Genomic DNA, 19,455 nt, shown 5'->3' with positions numbered 1-19,455 from the left:
GAGGAACTGAAGCAAACTGGGTTCAGTAACTTGTTCAGGATTACATACCTAGTAAGTATCTGAGACTGAACTTGAACTCAAGTTCCAAGATTCTTAGCCCAATGCTCCATTTATTCTGCCACCTCGCTACCTATGCATACCATGCATCAGATCAAATTAATTAAAATAAAATGAATAAAAAAAAATTAGAACAGGAAGGGATCATTTTCAATTATTGATTAAACATTTGAATTAATACAGGCTCCTCATTTCAGGATTCTGAATGTAATTAAGAAAATCAATCTGTTGAAGTACCGGTGATTTCAGTATTTTGGATACTACCTTCATCAGTGTACATTGTTAACCTTCCATGCTTCTTTACTCTACACAGCTTTGGTACCTCTTTTTATAAATTTTCCCAAAAAATCTATCCAATATACTACACTTTGTGCTTCTGATATGTTTTTTTCCTAAGCTAGCATCACATGGCTATCCCTTCTTTTTTTCTGATCATGCATGAGAATATGAATATGGATGTGGTGCAGTTCTTCTAATTTTATAACAACCTACTCAAGATCACAGATCTAATACAAGAAAGGATCTCAGAGGCCATTTAGTTGAACCACTTCATTCCACAAAGGGTATTTTTGTACAGAAAATACAAAATTTTACTATGGGTGTCCTGACTGTACTATGGTTGACTTCACATGCATTATGCATTATTTTGCTAACTCCAGCTATATAACAACTATATACACACTACCAGACAATTAGCTATATTAATTAATTTCACATTGATGGGACAGGTAGACCTAAAACTACTGCCTCATGCTTATTTGCTCTATTGATCATATTTCCCTGATAATATCGAGGAAATATTTATTCTGGATTTTTGACTTGAGTAAAAAGTTGTAAACATACTTATAGTAAAGAGAGAAAATAATCCAGAGTTTTAAGGATGAACCAGCTTACCTCAAATAGCACAAGAATCTACACTGCTCAACGGTCATACTTGTTTAATTTGAGGAACAGAATGGAGGAGTAGCTTTCCCATGAGAGGGAGTGAGAGAGCACCAGAAATGCCAAATTGCATCAAACCAAAGGTCTATTCATGTGGCATCTTTCCCACATCCTTTTTCATAGCTATATCCAAAAATGTTTTGGGGGAACCCATGGTAGTAATCTTTCATGATACTTTTTGTAGATTAAAGGCTCACATAAAATAAATAGTCAGAGCTTCTTAAACTTTTTCTACTCACAACCCCATTTTACCCAAGAAATTTTTATGGAACTCTAGATATACAAGAATATAAAATACATATACAAATCAAATATTTAGTGATAATAAATCATAATTTTGCAATCTCCATATTCAGTTATGAGACCTCCTATAGGATTACAAACCATATTTAAGAAGCTGGGAGCTAGATAACTGACATTTCTTCCTTAAATATAAATAAAATTCTTTAAAAATTTGACTGGTCTTTAAGATATTACCATAAAATGACACATTGGGAAAATCAAAGCATTTTTCTTCATCCAAGTATAATTTTTAAAAGATGGACATGTGCTGCTCTGCTTAATCATCAGCTGCCCATGAAAAGATAATAGTTGCTTCATTTCTTGATGACACAAATAAAATAATACAACAAAATATCAAAAGAGAGATGCTCCTTCCTTTGAAAACAAGTAGCTTATTTTTAAAAAATGTCTTGTTTTTCATAAATGCCAAGCCAAGTTTCAAGATGGTTTGGCTTTCTCATAGCCTTTTTTTGCTAATAATTTTAGAAAACTTGAGTAGAAAAGAGATCATCTTATATAGAATACAAATGAACATACATTGAAATCCAAATTTCAAGCAATATATGATAGATCAAAATAGCAAATCTAAAAAATTTAGCCACAGACACACTGAAAAGAAACTACTACACAATCACTACATAAATTTTTTTTCTCAAAAATGTGAAAATTAAGTGATTACCAATAAATTGTGATGCAAATATACTCATTATTAAATTTAATCTCAAATGGGAAAAGACAAATACCAATTAGTTCAAAATACTGGTAGCCAGAAAATATTGATGGTGTTCAAAAATGTGGAAGTCTCATTCTACCAATCATTCAGTCAATGGAGACTTCAAGAATAAATTTATTTGCTCTATTGTGACCATTACTCAATACTTAGGAAAAAACAAATGGATTTGTACACCAAAATTTTAGATTCTTACTTCATTTAAAATTAAGAATTCATTGTTAATACAAGCCAATGCCCTATAGGAAATCAGAAAGTATTCCTATTCCAATTCAAATTATCAGAAGAGAATAAAGTTTTGAAATCAAAACTATAAATTTCAAATGTTAAAATTAATTTATGAAATATTTCACTCTATCTAATTAATCTTAAAATGACATCAGGGGTCAGATACAATAATATGCCATCAAAGATTTTTCCTCAAATGTTGAAGATAAAAGTTTTATGGATTTCAGATCTACTATTATACCATATATGGCTTTAAAAGATAAGTAATCATTTTTACATTCAGAAATTTTAAAAGTTAATTTATGTTATACATTTCATTTTTAAAAGTATTTTATTGATATAATCTAATTTTACCTTATAGCTATAAGGAAATGGATGGGAAAGGTCATTTTGTAATAAGGAAACATGTACACAGCAGTTGAGTGATTAATACAAAGTCACACAACTAGTGAGAGGTAGAATCAGGACTTTTCTTATTTTTCTTAACTTGGGATATCTCCCACTAGATGACATTTCTTCTAAATACCTACCCCATTGTTCTATTTAAATTTTTTCATATACCTCACTATCTTAAAAAAAAAAAAATTCAGGAATTTTCTTTGTGAATAAAATTGTGTTTATATTGATTCTTTCCCCCCCCCCCTGAGGCTGGCGTTAAGTGACTTGCTCAGGGTCACACAGCTAGGAAGTGTTAAGTGTCTGAGACCAGATTTGAACTTGGGTCCTCCTGAATTCAAGGCTGGTGCTCTATCCACTGCGCCATCTAGCTGCCCCTATATTGATTCTTTATAACTAAATGTTTATCATGCACTTACATTACAATCAAAGTCATGACCACTTTACCACCAATTCCTCAATGGAGATAGGAGAGAAAACAATGAAGAAGTTTCAGGATTTTACTGACAGAATTTACCACTGATATTACTTCAAATATAATCAGTGATAAAATTGGGGAAGGTAGAATTAGTTCTTACCTACTCCAAATCTCTGAGGAAGCATCCCAGGCTGTGATAGCATATAGGGTTCTCTGACTGCAGCTGCTGCCAGAGACACTGAGAACACCAAGGCCCCCAGAATACACCTAATCTTATCTGAAATAACAATTGCTTGAGTTATGGCCAAGCAGTAACTTTATCTGTGTCTGCCTTTCCCTCCTATGGAACTCTGCACACTGCCTTCATTTAGCCACTCTGCATGGCCAATATGTGGCTAACTTTATAACACCTCACTCTTTCAATTCAAAGTTATGCAATGCAAAAGGACAGGAGGTTGCCCTGTAATTGATCTTTAATGAAACAGTCTAGTTGGTGGAGAAAGTTACATGACACTTTTTATGTTGGCAGAATGGTTATGATGATGTGGTTAAAATATTTTAGAATACCTGAAAATGAAGCAACCACCTAATCCAACTCAATCTTATCCAGATAGGTATGTTCAAAGGAATACTTAGTCTTTAAATTCCCTTGTCGGTTCATGGGTAACAGTGACAGTGATACTCTCTCAGAGAACTATTGAAAAAAATTGTCTTTCCTTTCCTTTCCTTTCCTTTCCTTTCCTTTCCTTTCCTTTCCTTTCCTTTCCTTTCCTTCCTTCCTGACGGGCAGGGAAGGGAAGGGCCGGGACGTCCCCTTCGCCCCTTCCCCTTCCCCTTCCCCTTCCCCTTCCCCTTTCCCTTTCCCTTTCCCTTTCCCTTTCCCTTTCCTTTCCCTTTCCCTTTCCTTTCCTTTCCCAATATCAATATGCAAATCATATCTCTAATAGAAAACCAAAATTCTACTCCATGACAAACAGAAAGACAAAATACCCAAGTCAAAAGATGACTTCTAATGAATGCATTCAACTGCAAAAATAAAAATAAATGAAACTTCCATTATCCAGTGAGACAGAGAACTATACCATGAGCTGGACTGTAAAACTGAAAACCATGTTCATAAAAGAGGGTTTCCCTAAGTTACTGGTAGCACGAAGGACTGAGAATTTTTAAGAGGTTGTCCACCACTGATAAATTGTCCATATCAATTGTGTTCTTCCCACCCAGTTCTGCAGAATTTCATATTTAAAACTAGCTAGACAATCTGATATCATACCTTAGTAAAGACCCAAGTCTTTACTAAAAAAAAAAAAAAAAAAAAAAAAAAAAAGTAAAATAAGCTGGGTTTCAAAAGGAATTATGCTTTGGAAAAGTTAAAAATATCAACTTAAATAGAAAATAAATCTGTCATAAAGAACTGACTGACAATGTCCTTAGAAAAAGATTGGTGAAAATTGGTACTGACCTCTAGCCTTCATACTATATCTAGAAGGTGTACTAGTTGTTATACTCTTAATATTTTCAAATTCTCAAAGTACAATACCAAAGCTTATGCTCTACTAAAACTTTAAAAATAAATTCTTAAACCAATGGAAAGGTAAACAAAGCTGTATTCAGGAGGCAATTAGAGTATATTAACTAAAGATCAGTCATGGATAATTTTTCACTACATAAAATACAATAATTGCACAAAACTTTCCAGAATATTATTTATTTAAGTAGACAAGACTTTGAAGCCTAATTACTTATGTATTTTCACATATCAATGATGGGTATTAATCCAACCCAGAAGTTTGGGCAGTGGTAACCAATGCTAATAAGATCATCATGAAATTTAACCCTGCTACTTAATTTCATTAAATTTTTACATATCTGACAGCTTGTTTTATTTATTATTTTTTAAAATTGTATAATCATTAGGTAAAGTATCCTCAGCATCAGGGCAAATGAGCAAACTGAACCAAGAAACATATTAGTTCTTTGCCTCCAGATCATTTAGATTTATTAAAATGTTAATTTTTACATATGTGAATAAAAGAAAAAGAAGAAAACAAGTGGAAGACTGCACTGTGTGCTAGCAATCATTGCGGGTGGGTAAACTGACAACATGTAACTGCATATTAAGACAAATGTAGAATTTAGACAAAGTATTCCATCTCTTTTCTGATGTATACTTTTAAACCTCAGGAACTGTTTTCAGTAGATGTCATGCCTTTTAACTTGAAAAAAGATAAGCGCAAATAAGCTCCCAATTGTCTCCCCAATATGTAAACCACATCTCGGGCTGCTGTCTCTGCTTCTCCTTTGAAGTTTCCCTGAAATGTCATGTGTTGTGAAGACTGCTGTGCATAAGCAAGACAATTTGCTCACTCTCAGAATTCTTACCGGTTTCCACTGCTATTTGGTATCCAGCCTCTAGTCTCCGAGATGACCTTTCCAGCCTCTCTGTGTTATCGAGCAGATGTGCCCTCTGAAAAAGAAAAAGAAAAAAAGAAATCAGATGCCTGTCTACAATGTTCTCCTTTCCCCATCTTTCCTTTTTTAATTATGATCTCATGTACCCAAACATTCAAAAACAATAATAATAAACTTCTCTAGTTATTTTATCAAATGCCCCATTACCAGAACCACTAGCATGGAGAGATTAGCACTCAATCAATCAATCATGCTTATCAATTATGTTTTATTTTGAAATAGAAAATTATATTTTGTTTTGAGGTGGTCATTATGAAGGGTTGTAAATATCTTATATCTAATAAACATCAGGAAATACATGTATAACAATATAATTTATTATTTTTCTGCTTCATCAGAGGAAAAATGTATGAGTTATACTTGAAGATCAATGATCTTTTACATTGCCCTTAAATTCTAACTTCAGAAACCCACTTTTTCTTTTTTGTTTATTGGGGGGGGGGGGGAGGCAGTGATTTTATAATGACAACTTAATTTTCAAGAGAAAAGTTTTCCCACTTGGGCTGTCCAGAAAGATGTTATATGGAACAACATATTCTACTAAATCAGAATACAACAGTAGCCCTTGTGACTCGTGATTAATACATTGAGAAACAAGAGATACACATTTGCCTCAATGCACACAAACATAGGAAATTATGGATAGTAAAAAGCAGACATACTGGATGAACTAATGCATTGATCTATAAGGACTCAACCTTATAATCACCTCCAGTTGTTCTACCATCCTAGGAAAACAAATGCTATTCATTTTAAATTTTATCTCAAGAAAACTTTACTTTTTAATTCTATTTAGTTCACCTTTTCTTTTTAGACAGCCATTTGTTTGGGTTGTCAAAAACAAATATAAGCTAATCACATTCATACAGATATACCTATGTAAGCATATATTTACATATACACATTTATATATTTATACACATTTTTATCTAATATCTTATATCTTCAAACCAACATTTTGTTATCTAGCTAAACAAAACAAAACAAAACAGAAAAACCCACTCCCACAACTTTGTGTTGTTGACAGATGTCATTTAAAACCCAAGAAATGCTTTCTAATAATGATAATAAAGGAGGTGCCATACATATTATCTGAGTGGCTGTCTAGCGAAACGATCTACCTTGCTCTAATGAGCCCCTATGGATCTTGGAGATGCAAGCTGTATTGACATGCACACTTAAGCTAATACACCTAGACCGGTGCCTCGGAGCTCTAGCAGCCAGGGATGCTGACAGAATATCTCGCTTCTATCTTCAAAGAAAGGAAGTGATTAGTATGTTATCATTACCATTCAAAACGTGATTTCCCTATTCCCTCCCGGCATAGGTGACACATCTGAGATGCGGCCAGACGTTGGAGGCAGCTAAAGCCACATCAAAGCTTTCCTTGAATTTTTTTTGGGGGGGAGAAAAGAATCATTAAAACAATGCATTTAGATCAGCATAGATAGGACCTGATGTGAAGGTCAGGAGAGCTGCAATAGCAGTCTATAATAATTAATAGAGTCGTCTAATACACAGTGGATAGGTTAAGAGTAAATTGGGGAAAAAAAGCTTTTTACATTCATAGGAGGCAAAGCATTGGAAGAAAAAGCAAGAACACTTAAGAGAATTTAAAAACATAAGTTGTAGCTCTCTAATTGAAATCATAAAAGCAACTAGATCTGTGCATAGTTGAGATGCATGACCAATTTGAATAATTTTAAAACTTTCTTAAGTGGACATTATTCAAAAATAGTATTTCTATTCCCTGAAACCTGTCTTTATACCACAATTTCTCTCAATTCTCAGGATTTTAGAACAAAGTCACCAAAAAACCCTGTTTACGAATCTTGGTTTTACATAATGCTGTTTTTTATCTTAATGAAGTTTAATTTCATTTTAAATTATTCATACTCCTCAGTCAGAGATGTAAAACCAAAGGTAAAATGAAATTATAAACTAGGATAAGAAAACAGACATTTAGGGTTCACCTCTAAAGTATGAGAAAATCGAAAGTTAAAAGGGAACATTTGGCTATTATTGATATTAACTCCAGGAATCAGTATAAAAGACAGTCTATTTTAATTATATGACAATACTTACTATATGTAACCTTTAAATAATAAAAAATTTACTGCCATGAAATGTAGAAAACCAAATTATATGAAATACTAATGCTATAGTAGAACTATGTTTCTAAGATAATAATTCTCTTTCAATCTATCTATACATTCCTATGAAATAAAACTGAATGAAATTAATGTATTTTGGAATTGTCCAATTTTATCATAAAAATTTTCATGTGAGAAGAATTAGTTCAACACCCACATTAAAAATGGCTCTCTCTTGCTATTTTAGAATATCTGCACTTAAATTGCATCAAAATCAAGTTCTCGTATCCATTCTGCTATTTCATATTGTTCCCCTAAGTTGTATGTTGTCCTGTCTCTGAAAATGAAAGGCAACACATTACAGTAGCATCTGATGCTTTCAACTTGCCTCCCCAGTCTCCCACAAACTCATTCTTCTTCTCAGCCCTTTTAAAACAGCAGAGTGAATGAGCACGAGCTGAAGACAGAGTGTGAGAAAGCTGTACAAATATGGAATGCTGGTGATTCAGCCATTCTCAGAGTAGGATTCAAACTGAGAGCTCAGAAATGTCAAAGCCAGTTTATCTTGACTTATACTAACACACAGCTTCCTTCAAGATTACCCCATTAACATAGGTGAATTAGAATTGAGCATTTTGATGATAAGGTATTAGATGCTACATTATCTCCAAATATGGCAAATCATAATTTCTCAAAAGGTAAGTACATGTACCTCCTTTGGAAAATTACTATTAAGAAGCCTTGATTGCTTATCTTACATGAGAAACATCAATACTTTATCTATATCATATATACTTTAAATACATCACAAACTAAGGCAAAGGCAGCACAGTAATCTAGCCTAGAAATAACCTGCTATATTCAGAACAAAGTAAGTTAAAATATGTATTTTATAGGATAAAATTCCATTAGGTGAATGATCTATTTATATTTCCAACAATTCCATTACCATTTATAATTTCCAAAAACATGCATTGAAGAACCATTAACATAGGAAAGGTACTGCCAATGTAAATAAAAGAATTCTAATTAATAAGACACAGTAAATATATATATACACATATGTGTGTGATATACATATAAATGCAACATATCCAAACTTTTCCATTGAATTCATATAATGTCATAGAATTCATCTTCACAAATATAGGGCTTTTGAAAAAAATACTGACCTTTTAAAAGCTATTATTTGCAACATGACATATTTCAGTAAACATATTACTGACAAATTGTGGGGGAAATAGAGATACCTATTTTCTTCATATTGATCAAGATTTTGAGTTCTAACATTAATTTCATTAACATTTGAAAACTTAAAGCTCTAATTTTTAAAGTTATCTTCATGTGAATCTGGGCCTACAATGTCCCAAAGAAGTATATATGCTTATAGAAGAATATTGTACTATGGGAGAAGTAGGTTTGAATGAATCATCCACTGTCCTCTACAATCTTATTATAAAATGAGGACTTGATTTACACAAATCCATTAAACAGTCATCTGCTTATGTGTAGGGACTAGAAATAGGACGCAGATATAAGACAGGAAATCTGCCTACATTTCTTCTTCACTTTTCCTTTCAGCAATTGTTTATTAATGAAAATATATCAATAATGTACCTTGGTTAGAAAGAATTGTTGAAAACCATTATATTCATAAGTCTACAAATCAACATTAACTTGGAAAATACTAAGATATTCCTAAAACAACAAAAAACCATTATAGCAAATGTTTCCTCATTATTAATGTTAAGGTGTCATGTGAACAGTTCTGGTTGCTCTTGTTACAATATATAATTTTAAATTAATTTTAAAACTATAATATCAGCTATTGTTTCAACACAAAGTTGATAGCAACAAAGATCAATCATGCTTCATCAAAATCATAGTAATTGTTGTTGTATCATATGCCCCTGAGAGGATATAAACTCCCTCACTGACACTGAGAGGACATGAGAAACAATGCTATTAAATATTTGCTGGGTCTTAAATAAATTAGGAGCAATGATCAACTGACTTTAAAATAGACTGCAAAAAATAAGGCTTTTTTTTTTTTTGATGCTTTATTCCTACAAAATAGGTATTATTTAACAATAACAATAAAAATAGCTTTTGAAAAACATTAGGAATCTGGACACATTGACCAGTAGTGCATTTATAATATAGACATATTTCCCCAAAGAAAATTATAGATTAATATGATCTCATATTATATTTAGCAATATCAAGGTAAAGGAAATGTTTTTTCTTTTTTTTAAGTAGCAGGAGGCTAATTAGAATATTATGAAGATATTCCCCTAATCAACTTTCAGAAAAACAATAGATATAGTTAGTTTTTACAACTTGCCAAATCTTAAGTTTTACAGATGATGCAAATACAGCTTTAAGATATACTTTTATCATTTGTCCCTTACTCTGCTTTGAATATGCTTACATTTCCATTGTTCTACTAAGCAATTTGAATAACTGTGGTGGGTATTATTAAATAAAGAGTTATTGAGGAAAAGCATAAAGTGGAGGATGGTTTTAAGCAATATAATCAATACCTGTGCTTTGTCAATTTCCCTGTAACACTGAACCAAGAGATCTACTTGAGATTTAGAAATTCAGCTTTATGAAGAAGCCAGACAACAACAAAAGCTAGAAAGTACTCACCTCTTCACGTAATTTTATCAACTGCAACATGAACGCACCAAAGAAAAAAAAAAAAGATAAAAAGGAAAGAAATGGCAGGAAAGAAAGATCAGTTGTATGACAGGATACAGAATTAACATTGACAATTTATCTGTTTACATGTTTAGCATTTAAAAATCACAGACAAACACATTAAAAGAACCTAAACATAGACTACACGCAGAGTTTTTTGAACGAATAAAGATCACTTTCTCACACTGTCACATTAAACAAAGAGAATAGTGTGAAATTCTCTTTTAAAGTACATCTAAGACACCATCATGAAATAAAGGGGAATGACTTCATAGAAGTCTATATTATAAAGAAAAAAAAAAAAAAAAAACAAGTTTGCTGTTCCTCTCTTCTAAGAATGTACCACTGAAGAGGTTTTGTTATATACAAGTTTTTAGGCTGTTTCTCTATTTGAGGTCTTGACAAATGATTTCTATTTTTAACAACAAATGAAACAGATTATTAGTTTGCACTATTTCACTGTTAATAACTGATACATTAAAGAATTACACATTAACTATAAAACATGCGTCCCTATTCTTCTATTAGGATAGAATTAAGTGGTAAGAATGTTTTCTTTAAAGAAATAAACAAACTATGTCACGAAAAAGAATGATTATTTAGGCCATGATTCACTTAATACAAGCTAACTGATGTTAGAAATAAATATAATCATTAGCATCAATTTTTTTTGTGAAGTTGTGCAAATGAACTCAATAGTTTTATTTTAAAATATCTTCAAATTTTAATCTGAATAAGTACTGTTACAAATTTAATAAATTCTACACAATAAGTATTTTGAACTTATTTATATTTCAGACTCTCTTCAGTTAAGTCAAACTAAAATCAACTTCTTGCTATAACTGTGATATTGCTAAATTCTATGATACTTTGTTCACTTAATTTTTAAAAAATGTAAATACCACATACAAAGTTGATTAATTATTTACAAAGTACAAAAGTGGAGGCCAAAGTTATCTGGCTTCCCCATTTTGATATGCTTCTTTGAAAGAGTCCTAAATCATATTAAATGTTAGTAAACTGTTCAACTGATTTGCATTCTTTTTCCTATCATGAAATACAGACTATCATAACAAAATATAAAGGATACAACTGCTACAAGCTTCAAATTTGCATTCTCACTTCTTTTTTCCTTTACTATATGACCTAATTTTAAAACACATGTAAATTTAACAGAACTCGTTTTCAAATCTATTTGTAAAAATATTAATCTCATACAATTCATCAAATTAGAGCATTGTTTTGGGAGCAAAAGTACAAGTTTGCCAAAATTCTATGAAAAAGAATGTGTGCTACTATTATATTTTCTCAATACTAACCACCTGATTTTTGACACCAAAATCATTCTGATTCTTCGTTTATTTTATAAGACTAATTTTTCAAATAAACAAGTAATATATAAGATCATGTAGAACCTTTTCACAAAACAGAAGAGTAAGAATTTATTATATCAAAAATGCCAAGTGAATTTATTTTTTAAGAAAATTCACTGTTCTTTCTTCAAAATGGACAAGTGGTTGTAATTACACACAACTAGCAAGCTTGCCGACTCAGTAACTACCCGACATGTAAGATGAAAGCTTCTAATCATTTCATTAAAAAAAATAATAATAATAAAATAAAAAAAAACAAACAAACAATTTTTTACCCAAGAAGTTACATTTTAAACTCAAGCGCCTGGCCTACCATAAATTGTTCTCTCTTTTTTCCTCACCCTTTAAAAAAAAAAAAAAAAAGGCTAACATTAATTCACCTCAAACAGAGTTGATTGGGGAGCAGATCACACAGCTATCTTTTCTTTCTAGGGTCACCATTTTTCAGTTGACTATGATACTTAAAGGGCCAAAGTTTAAAACTACTCTTCTGCAATAGAGACCATTTGAGGCATACCACCCTGCCATAATCAATGAGTGTTTAAAAATGCTCTCCATTTGTTTTTTCAATAGTTTCCAAACAAAAAATGTTCTATCTTGTTTGTGCTGCATGGCTGGCTTTAAGCTTTGCACAGGATTTGCAGCTAAGCTAGGTAATGGGAAGGGTTTTGTTGGGTGTTTTTTTCTGTCTTTTTTTTTTTTTTTTAAGTTTAGACTGAGAACTATTCATTCAAATTAACAAAAGATGTTTAAATTTTTTATAATTAACAACTCAACTAGTACCAAACCTAATAAATTTATTTTTGACTAAGTTCATCATGTGCTCAATTGTGAATGCATTTAAAGTATATACAGTCACCATTTTAGGTTATGATAACTGACATTTCTTTTTGAAACAAAGATTTTTTTTTTCCAATGCAGAATTTGATGGAAGAGGTAATCTGCTCCTTTGTAGGCCAAAAAAATCTGGTTTACACTGGTTTGAACCAGTGGAATCTCTTGTGGTTAAGCCTTCTGCTGTGACTAAAATCAAAACTGCGCCTCAGAGCATGTGAGAGTGTGTGCGCGCACATGCCTCTGTGTGTGTGTGTGTGTGTGTGTGTGTGTGTGTGTGTATACGTGTAAGGTGCATCACGTGACAGAGGAAACTACCGAAATTTTTTAAAGCTGATAACGCGACAGCCGTCTCTGTCCGCATACAGATAACGAATAAATGCTGAACTCTATTAAACGCCCTTTACACATTATCGTGGGTCGAACACACAATTTTCTGAACTTATGATGACAGTCTATTTATTTTGCTATAAACCCTCAGCACGTAACGAACAGATTTGTGTCTAGTAATGATCTGCTCTGCCAGGGCTATATGAAATGATACCGACCTTCTTTAGATCTTGGGGAATTAAATTGACCGACTTCACCCCCTGGTCTGGAGCTGAAGTTTAACACACTTTATGCACAGCAAGTCCAAATCAGAACTTAAGAGAAGCTTGTAGTTAGGAAATTAAGTAATCATATCTCAGCAAAATACTGGTTTGGACAAATATTTCAGCAAATATTTGTAAATATGTTAGTGTATATTTAATTTTAACACATTTAGGATTGTCTTGGATTCATTATTAATCAATGTATTTTGCATATGGAAAATATAAGAATACTCTAGTTCAAATGATAAAGGTAGGATTTCTATAAATTTCGATAATCATGCTTTAATACAAAAAGACCTCAATTGAATATCATAAATTCTTTTTTTTTTTTTTGGGGGGGGGGGGACAGACGACAAAGGAATGGATCCTTACTAAACTGAAATAATTTAATGCATATTAAAATGAAGATATTGTTGTATGTACAGGATCTCTATATCCAAGAACTTAACTCTTACAAGGCACTAATAAAGGCTGCCAGTTAGAATGGCAAATATAATTTGAAAATAATGAAACTAATAATGCTTAAGACAAAATTCCTGGGAAAGCTGATAACCCAAACTCAATTCTAACATGCAGAGTAGATATTTTTGTTTCTCCTTTGTAAATATGAAATGAGCCCCATCTGATTGTACTCACTGGATTTGAATCAGGAATGAATTAATTTGTACAAAGCAAAGCAATTACTTTATTAAAACAGCATGTAGTCAAATGAAGTAGTGTGATAGTATGAAGGACATCAAAGATACATTTTTTAAAATTCTTAAGTTATGAAATTTTGACATACTTTAGCAAGGACAGTAGCTATAATTTTTATATATCTAAAAGTAAATTAATATTTTATAGTCAATTAACAGATTATAGCCCTTCATATTATTATAAAAGTTTTATGTACCATGTCATTTCTTTGGAAAGTATTGAAAGAATAAAAAGGAATGGCCACTGTATTTGCAGTCTACTAAGTTTTTGAAGGATTCACTCTTAGGAAGACATATTAATATAGACAACAATTGAGCAGTTGGTCTCTAATTAGCTTATTTCATTTACCTTATTTTCCAGTTTTAATACTCAATTTTATTATTTTGTTCTTGTCTAAGTTAAAAAAATTTTTATCTCATTGGTAAGATGCATATCATAAATCAATAGCATGTTGCTAGCTTAAGTATAATATTCTGCTCAACCCTAAGTGTTTATCTAAATTAAATAAGAATTTCAATCTAAGCATTAGAAATGTCAAAAATCAAGTTATATATTTCCTAATCAAGTCTCTGAAAATAAAGTTATCATAAACAGTAAAAGATATTTAGTTCTACTATACATATATTTTCTCAATCATTTATGTAAGAAAATTTATATTCAGGGCCAAGTTAAAGCCTTTGCTTTAAAAGAATAGCACCTTTTATTCTAGAATCTGAATACAAAATGAAGCACAAGAAAGTGGTCACATCTGCTTGTGGATGAGATGGGGGTATGAATATCTTCCTCTGGAATGATTATTTCATAAAGACCAGGTTCAATGATTTTCCTCCATTATTTGGGGAAAAGTATGATTTGGCAGCAAAATATTCCCCAAAGTTTAGGGGGGTCTATCTACCTAAATCTACTTTTATACTGAAAAGTTCACAAAAGTCACAATCTAACAGCTACATGTACTTGTGACTATAATTTATCACACTGTATTTATTGAAGTGACAGTTTCTTACAATTAAACTTCAGGTTTTCCAAGCAGTCTCAGAATCTGCTTTATCTGAGTCCAGGAGAAAATTCTGCATAATCACTTTAAAGTGACAGGATTATAATTTGAACAATTCTGAAAATATGAACGCACACTATTTTTGTGGAATATTTTTCTCTAGGCATGAAAAAAAAAATCAGGCTTACAGATATATGAGGCAAACGTAAAATGTCCATGGAGAGAAGAGAACATGTTAAAAATGGGATAACTGTCACAGTACTACAACATCTCTTACAAAGATTCTGAACCAGGCAGAAACTCCCCCTACTCTATTTCTTTTACATTAAGCAGTAGTTTCAAATGAGGCGATGATCTATAGCTTTTAAAGGAGTTGACTTGGGAAATATGCATTCAATCATTTGGGAGGTTTAAAAGCAAGATAATGCTTTAGTTGCAGCAAAAATAGAAATAAAATCATGATAAATTAAATACTTATGAATACACTAAACCTTCTTTAACAAGAAAAGAAGGAGAATATTTTCTTCTCATCCTTACACATTATTTAATCTATTATGAGTAAACCCCCTTTATCACAAGTTCCCTTTTATGTCTGATGTACTCAAAAACACTTTTTTTTTTCCTTAGGTATTCTCACATTTCAGTCAAGGTCCTGAAATCCCAAGTCATATCTTAACATATTTACATGTCTGAACCCATGCTGATAACATCTAAATATTAGGTGGGGAATGGAGAAGGAAGAATCTATATACAAAGCAAATATATTTAGCTTAGTGATTCTTCCCTTTAAAAAAAAAATCTTAACACATACAAAGACTCTATACTTAATGACTCCTAATATCAATATTGGAATAAATAGATGCTAACATCATGCAGGTGTGTATCACTCTCTAATATATCTAATCAGTAGAATGGAATAGAAATGTGCAATTTTTATAAAATTATCATAAGACAATATGTAAGTTTAGTTTACTCAAAGAGAGCTGACATGTACATTTTCATTTGGTCAAAGTAAAGATCCTTATTATATTTGCCAAAGTAATATTAATATGTTCAGGTTCTTTACCAGTTATTTCTTTTAGAGTATCAAAGATAATAAAACTACTTAAGAAATATTTTGCAGGTAGCCTCTGCATTTAGGCTCCTTATTTCTTTTTTAAGCTGTACATTTAACCTACACTAACTAAATACATTGACTTAGTCTAAAAATGGCTACAATTTTAATTCAGAAAACAGAAAGGAAGAATTTGATTAGATTGGTATGTTTAGGATAACATTTAGGCCATAATTGGAACTGACAGTCAAACTATATGACCCAGTTAGAAGAAATTGTGCTCTTTTTTGGACTATGTTGATCCTTTATAGTGACATAAAACAATTTCAAAGAAACATTTTTCATAAAAATGATTTCTATGCAAATATACTCTCTATGACAATATCTTACTTTCTCTCATAGTGTTACACTTAAAATCTGGATTTTGGTAAATTTATTATTATTTTTTTTTAAAGTGCCAAATAATAAGGAGGCTAGTCTTCTGTTAAATTCTGAAAGCTTACTCTCATTTCTTGCCTATAAGTGTTGATTTAATTATAATACCTTATTATCAAAGCTGTATTATGTACTTTTTTATTCCTTTTACTTGTGTTTGAGGTGAAGACCTTGTTTCAAGTTATTCTTTAAGTACTAAATAATAAAGAAAAGAGAAGAAAAGATTTTTTTTTAAGATAGCAGACAGTGATCACAAGGTAAAGGGTTAAATGTAAGATCTCCAAGTAACATTTTGAAGTTGATTAAGACTCCAGCTTTGCATTAAACAGTATCACTTCCACATGAGTTGTTGCTAATGCTGTTAAGGAGCAGCTTGAGAAGCCCAGTGTGCCACTGACCTCCTTCACCCTCCAGCCACCCACCGGGGTTTCCTGATTAGCATTCTACCTGGTTCTCGGAGGAATTCCCATCATCCCCTAGGAGCTCATTCCGTACTTCGTCACTGTAGGCGATCCGTGACCTTTTCTGTAAAACAAAACAAAACAAAAAGACAGAGAGAAGCGTTAGGAAGTAAAGGAGCCGAAGCATTATTGGTATCAAGGCTGATCATCTTAAACCTCGGGAGCCCCCTAATGGATACCTATTTGCTAAAATCTGCAAGTCAAAGTTATTTAAAGTTCTTGAACTTGAGAGTTTCAATGAAAATCATCTGAAACAAACAAAACTTGCTAACAATTCAATATATGCTCCAAAATACAATATACTTCACTATCATTAATGAAATTAAAAGAGTTGTATACTATCAATTACATATCATTTTTTAAAACTTCATTAAGTTGAAATAAACATTAGTTATCTGAGAGAGAAAAGGCTCTGGTTGTGATCAAGGCAAAGATATGTGGAAGTCTTTAGGAGATAGACTATATGATTTATGTCTTTTCTTTTATTATAGCTTTTTATTTACAAGGTATATGCATGGGTAATTTTTCAGCATTGATAGTTGCAAAACCTTTTGTTCCAATTTTTCCCCTCCTCCCCTCACACTCCCTCCCCCAGATGGCAGGTTGACCAATACACGTTAAATATGTTCAAGTATATGTTAAATACAATATATGTCCACACAGTTATTAAATACATAAATTAAATATGTTATTAAATACATAAATAACATGTTAAATACAATATATGTCCACACAGTTATTTTGCTGTACAAAAAGAATCAGACTTTGAAATAGTGTACAATTAACCTCTGAAGGAAATAAAAAATGCAGTGGACAAAAATAGAGGGATTGGGAATTCTATGTAATGGTTCATACTCATTTCCCAGAGTTTTTCGCTGGGTGTAGCTGGTTCTGTTCATTATTGAACAAATGGAGTTAATTTGGTTCATCTCGTTGTTGAAGAAAGACAAATCCATCAGAATTGATCATCATATAGTATTGTTGTTGAAGTATATGTGTGTATATATATATATAGAAATATATATATAGATAGATATAGATATAGATATATATGTATATAATGATCTCTTGGTCCTGCTCATTTCACTCAGCATCATTTATGTCTTTTCTATGATTGACTACTATTGTAATACCATAATCTATTCCTTGCAAGTTGTAAAATCAATCAGGATTGAGATGTTATTAAAGAGAAGAAGGAATTTTCACAAGCTTTCCATCTGAAAACAATGTTTTAAGCACAGTTTAAAAGTGAGGTGTGTATATGTATAGCTAAGTCTTAAGTTTGTGATGATGTCAGAAGAAAGGATAAAAAAATTATAGAGATGAGGGAAGCTGCTTTTACATGCCTCAGGTGCTTGTTTATGTAAAATACAAAACGTTAAATTCAATAAAAAACAGTAAATTAAGACAAATCACTTGTGATTATACTCCATAGACTTTTCAGACCATAAAGGATACTTTTGTATAAATATTTTCATCAAATAAAAAAACACTTTTGAAAATGTTAGGAAATCATGAAGACAAAGGTTAAATTGAAACGACCTATTCCTTATTATCCTCAACATCATTACTTCCAGCACAGTTACATTAACCTTCCCACTTTTGAAATGGCTAAGCAAAGACATAAGTAAAAAGAAAGGACACTAGGTCACCTAACTTCTCTAATAATTACTTCCTTTCCCCTATATATTCTTCCCTTTATTATTATAACTCCTAATTCCCTACTTCTTGAAGTATATGCTGGGAAAAAAAAATCAGTATTTGTTAAGACTTCATATAGGCAGATAAAAGATAAACTGAAACAAACAAAAATATAAATAATGGTAAGTGAGAGTAGTTAAATAATGACACTTCTCTTTTTCAGCAGAATGAACTGTCAAGATACGAAAGAATCACAGAACATCAGAATTGAATGGGATCTGAGAAAGCATGTACTCTAATTCCCCTCATTTTACAAAGAGGAAATTATTAGCCTCACAGAGATCCAAGTTTGAAAGTCAGGGGAAGAACCAGAAATAAACATGAGTCTCTTGACTTAAAATCCAGTGCTCTATAATACCACATGATCATATATTTAAAGGATATATAGATTCTGCAGATTTTTCATACTGCAGAAAATAGTGGCAGCTTCAAAGCAATATTTTTAACATATGATCAATTAATAAGTCAAAATAGATGTTGCACAATGGCAAATGATAAAAGTTTTAAACAACATGATTGAATCTTTATAAAAGGAGAAACTGAGCCTAAGAAGTTAAAATTTGAGCCAATAAGGAAGCAAAGTTCATCATTTAATGTACAGATTGCACCTGATTACCATTATCAAAAAGAATTCTTCTCTTGTTCCCATACAATGAATTATTTCTGGTCTAGCCATGTCTATTGATTTAATACTGAATCATGTTGAAATTAAAGCTGATGTAGAAGGACAGCACACATCAGGGACCCACTACAATATTTAAATCATGCCAAATCTTTCTTTTGCCCATTTGGAGATCTCAGCCACAGCAGTTTCAAACTAGCTAAGCAAAAAGTATTCAACAGCATTAAAGGAAATGAGAACCTTTAAACAGGCTGTGATATCAGAGCTGCTGTTTTAATTATTCATTTCATCACTATAGGGGACTAAAACATTCCACAGTATGCAAGAATATCATCTGGAGATTGTTTTTGTTTTTCTCTTTTTTCACCCAA

At 31.7% G+C, this 19,455-nt stretch overlaps 1 protein-coding gene across 6 annotated transcripts in view; it reads right to left on the bottom strand.

The window, feature by feature from the left end:
• The window catches only part of VTI1A (vesicle transport through interaction with t-SNAREs 1A), a 421,992-nt gene that overhangs the window by 310,484 nt on the left and 92,053 nt on the right, over positions 1-19,455 (bottom strand). For 4 of the 6 annotated variants that reach the window (XM_074295622.1, XM_074295625.1, XM_074295623.1 and 1 more), the window contains exons 4-6: positions 16,748-16,825; positions 10,271-10,291; positions 5,436-5,520 (exon numbers count right to left, since the gene is read on the bottom strand). In XM_074295622.1, the coding sequence (XP_074151723.1) occupies positions 5,436-5,520; positions 10,271-10,291; positions 16,748-16,825 (184 nt within the window). The remainder of the gene's footprint in view (positions 1-5,435; positions 5,521-10,270; positions 10,292-16,747; positions 16,826-19,455) is intronic. The other 2 variants (XM_074295624.1, XM_074295621.1) reach the window with 1 other exon arrangement.

Source organism: Sminthopsis crassicaudata, chromosome 2 (assembly GCF_048593235.1).
Source record: "Sminthopsis crassicaudata isolate SCR6 chromosome 2, ASM4859323v1, whole genome shotgun sequence".
NCBI classification, from domain to species: Eukaryota; Metazoa; Chordata; class Mammalia; order Dasyuromorphia; family Dasyuridae; genus Sminthopsis; species Sminthopsis crassicaudata.
Note: the sequence above shows the minus strand (reverse complement) of the source record. Positions and strands in the feature narration are given on the sequence as shown.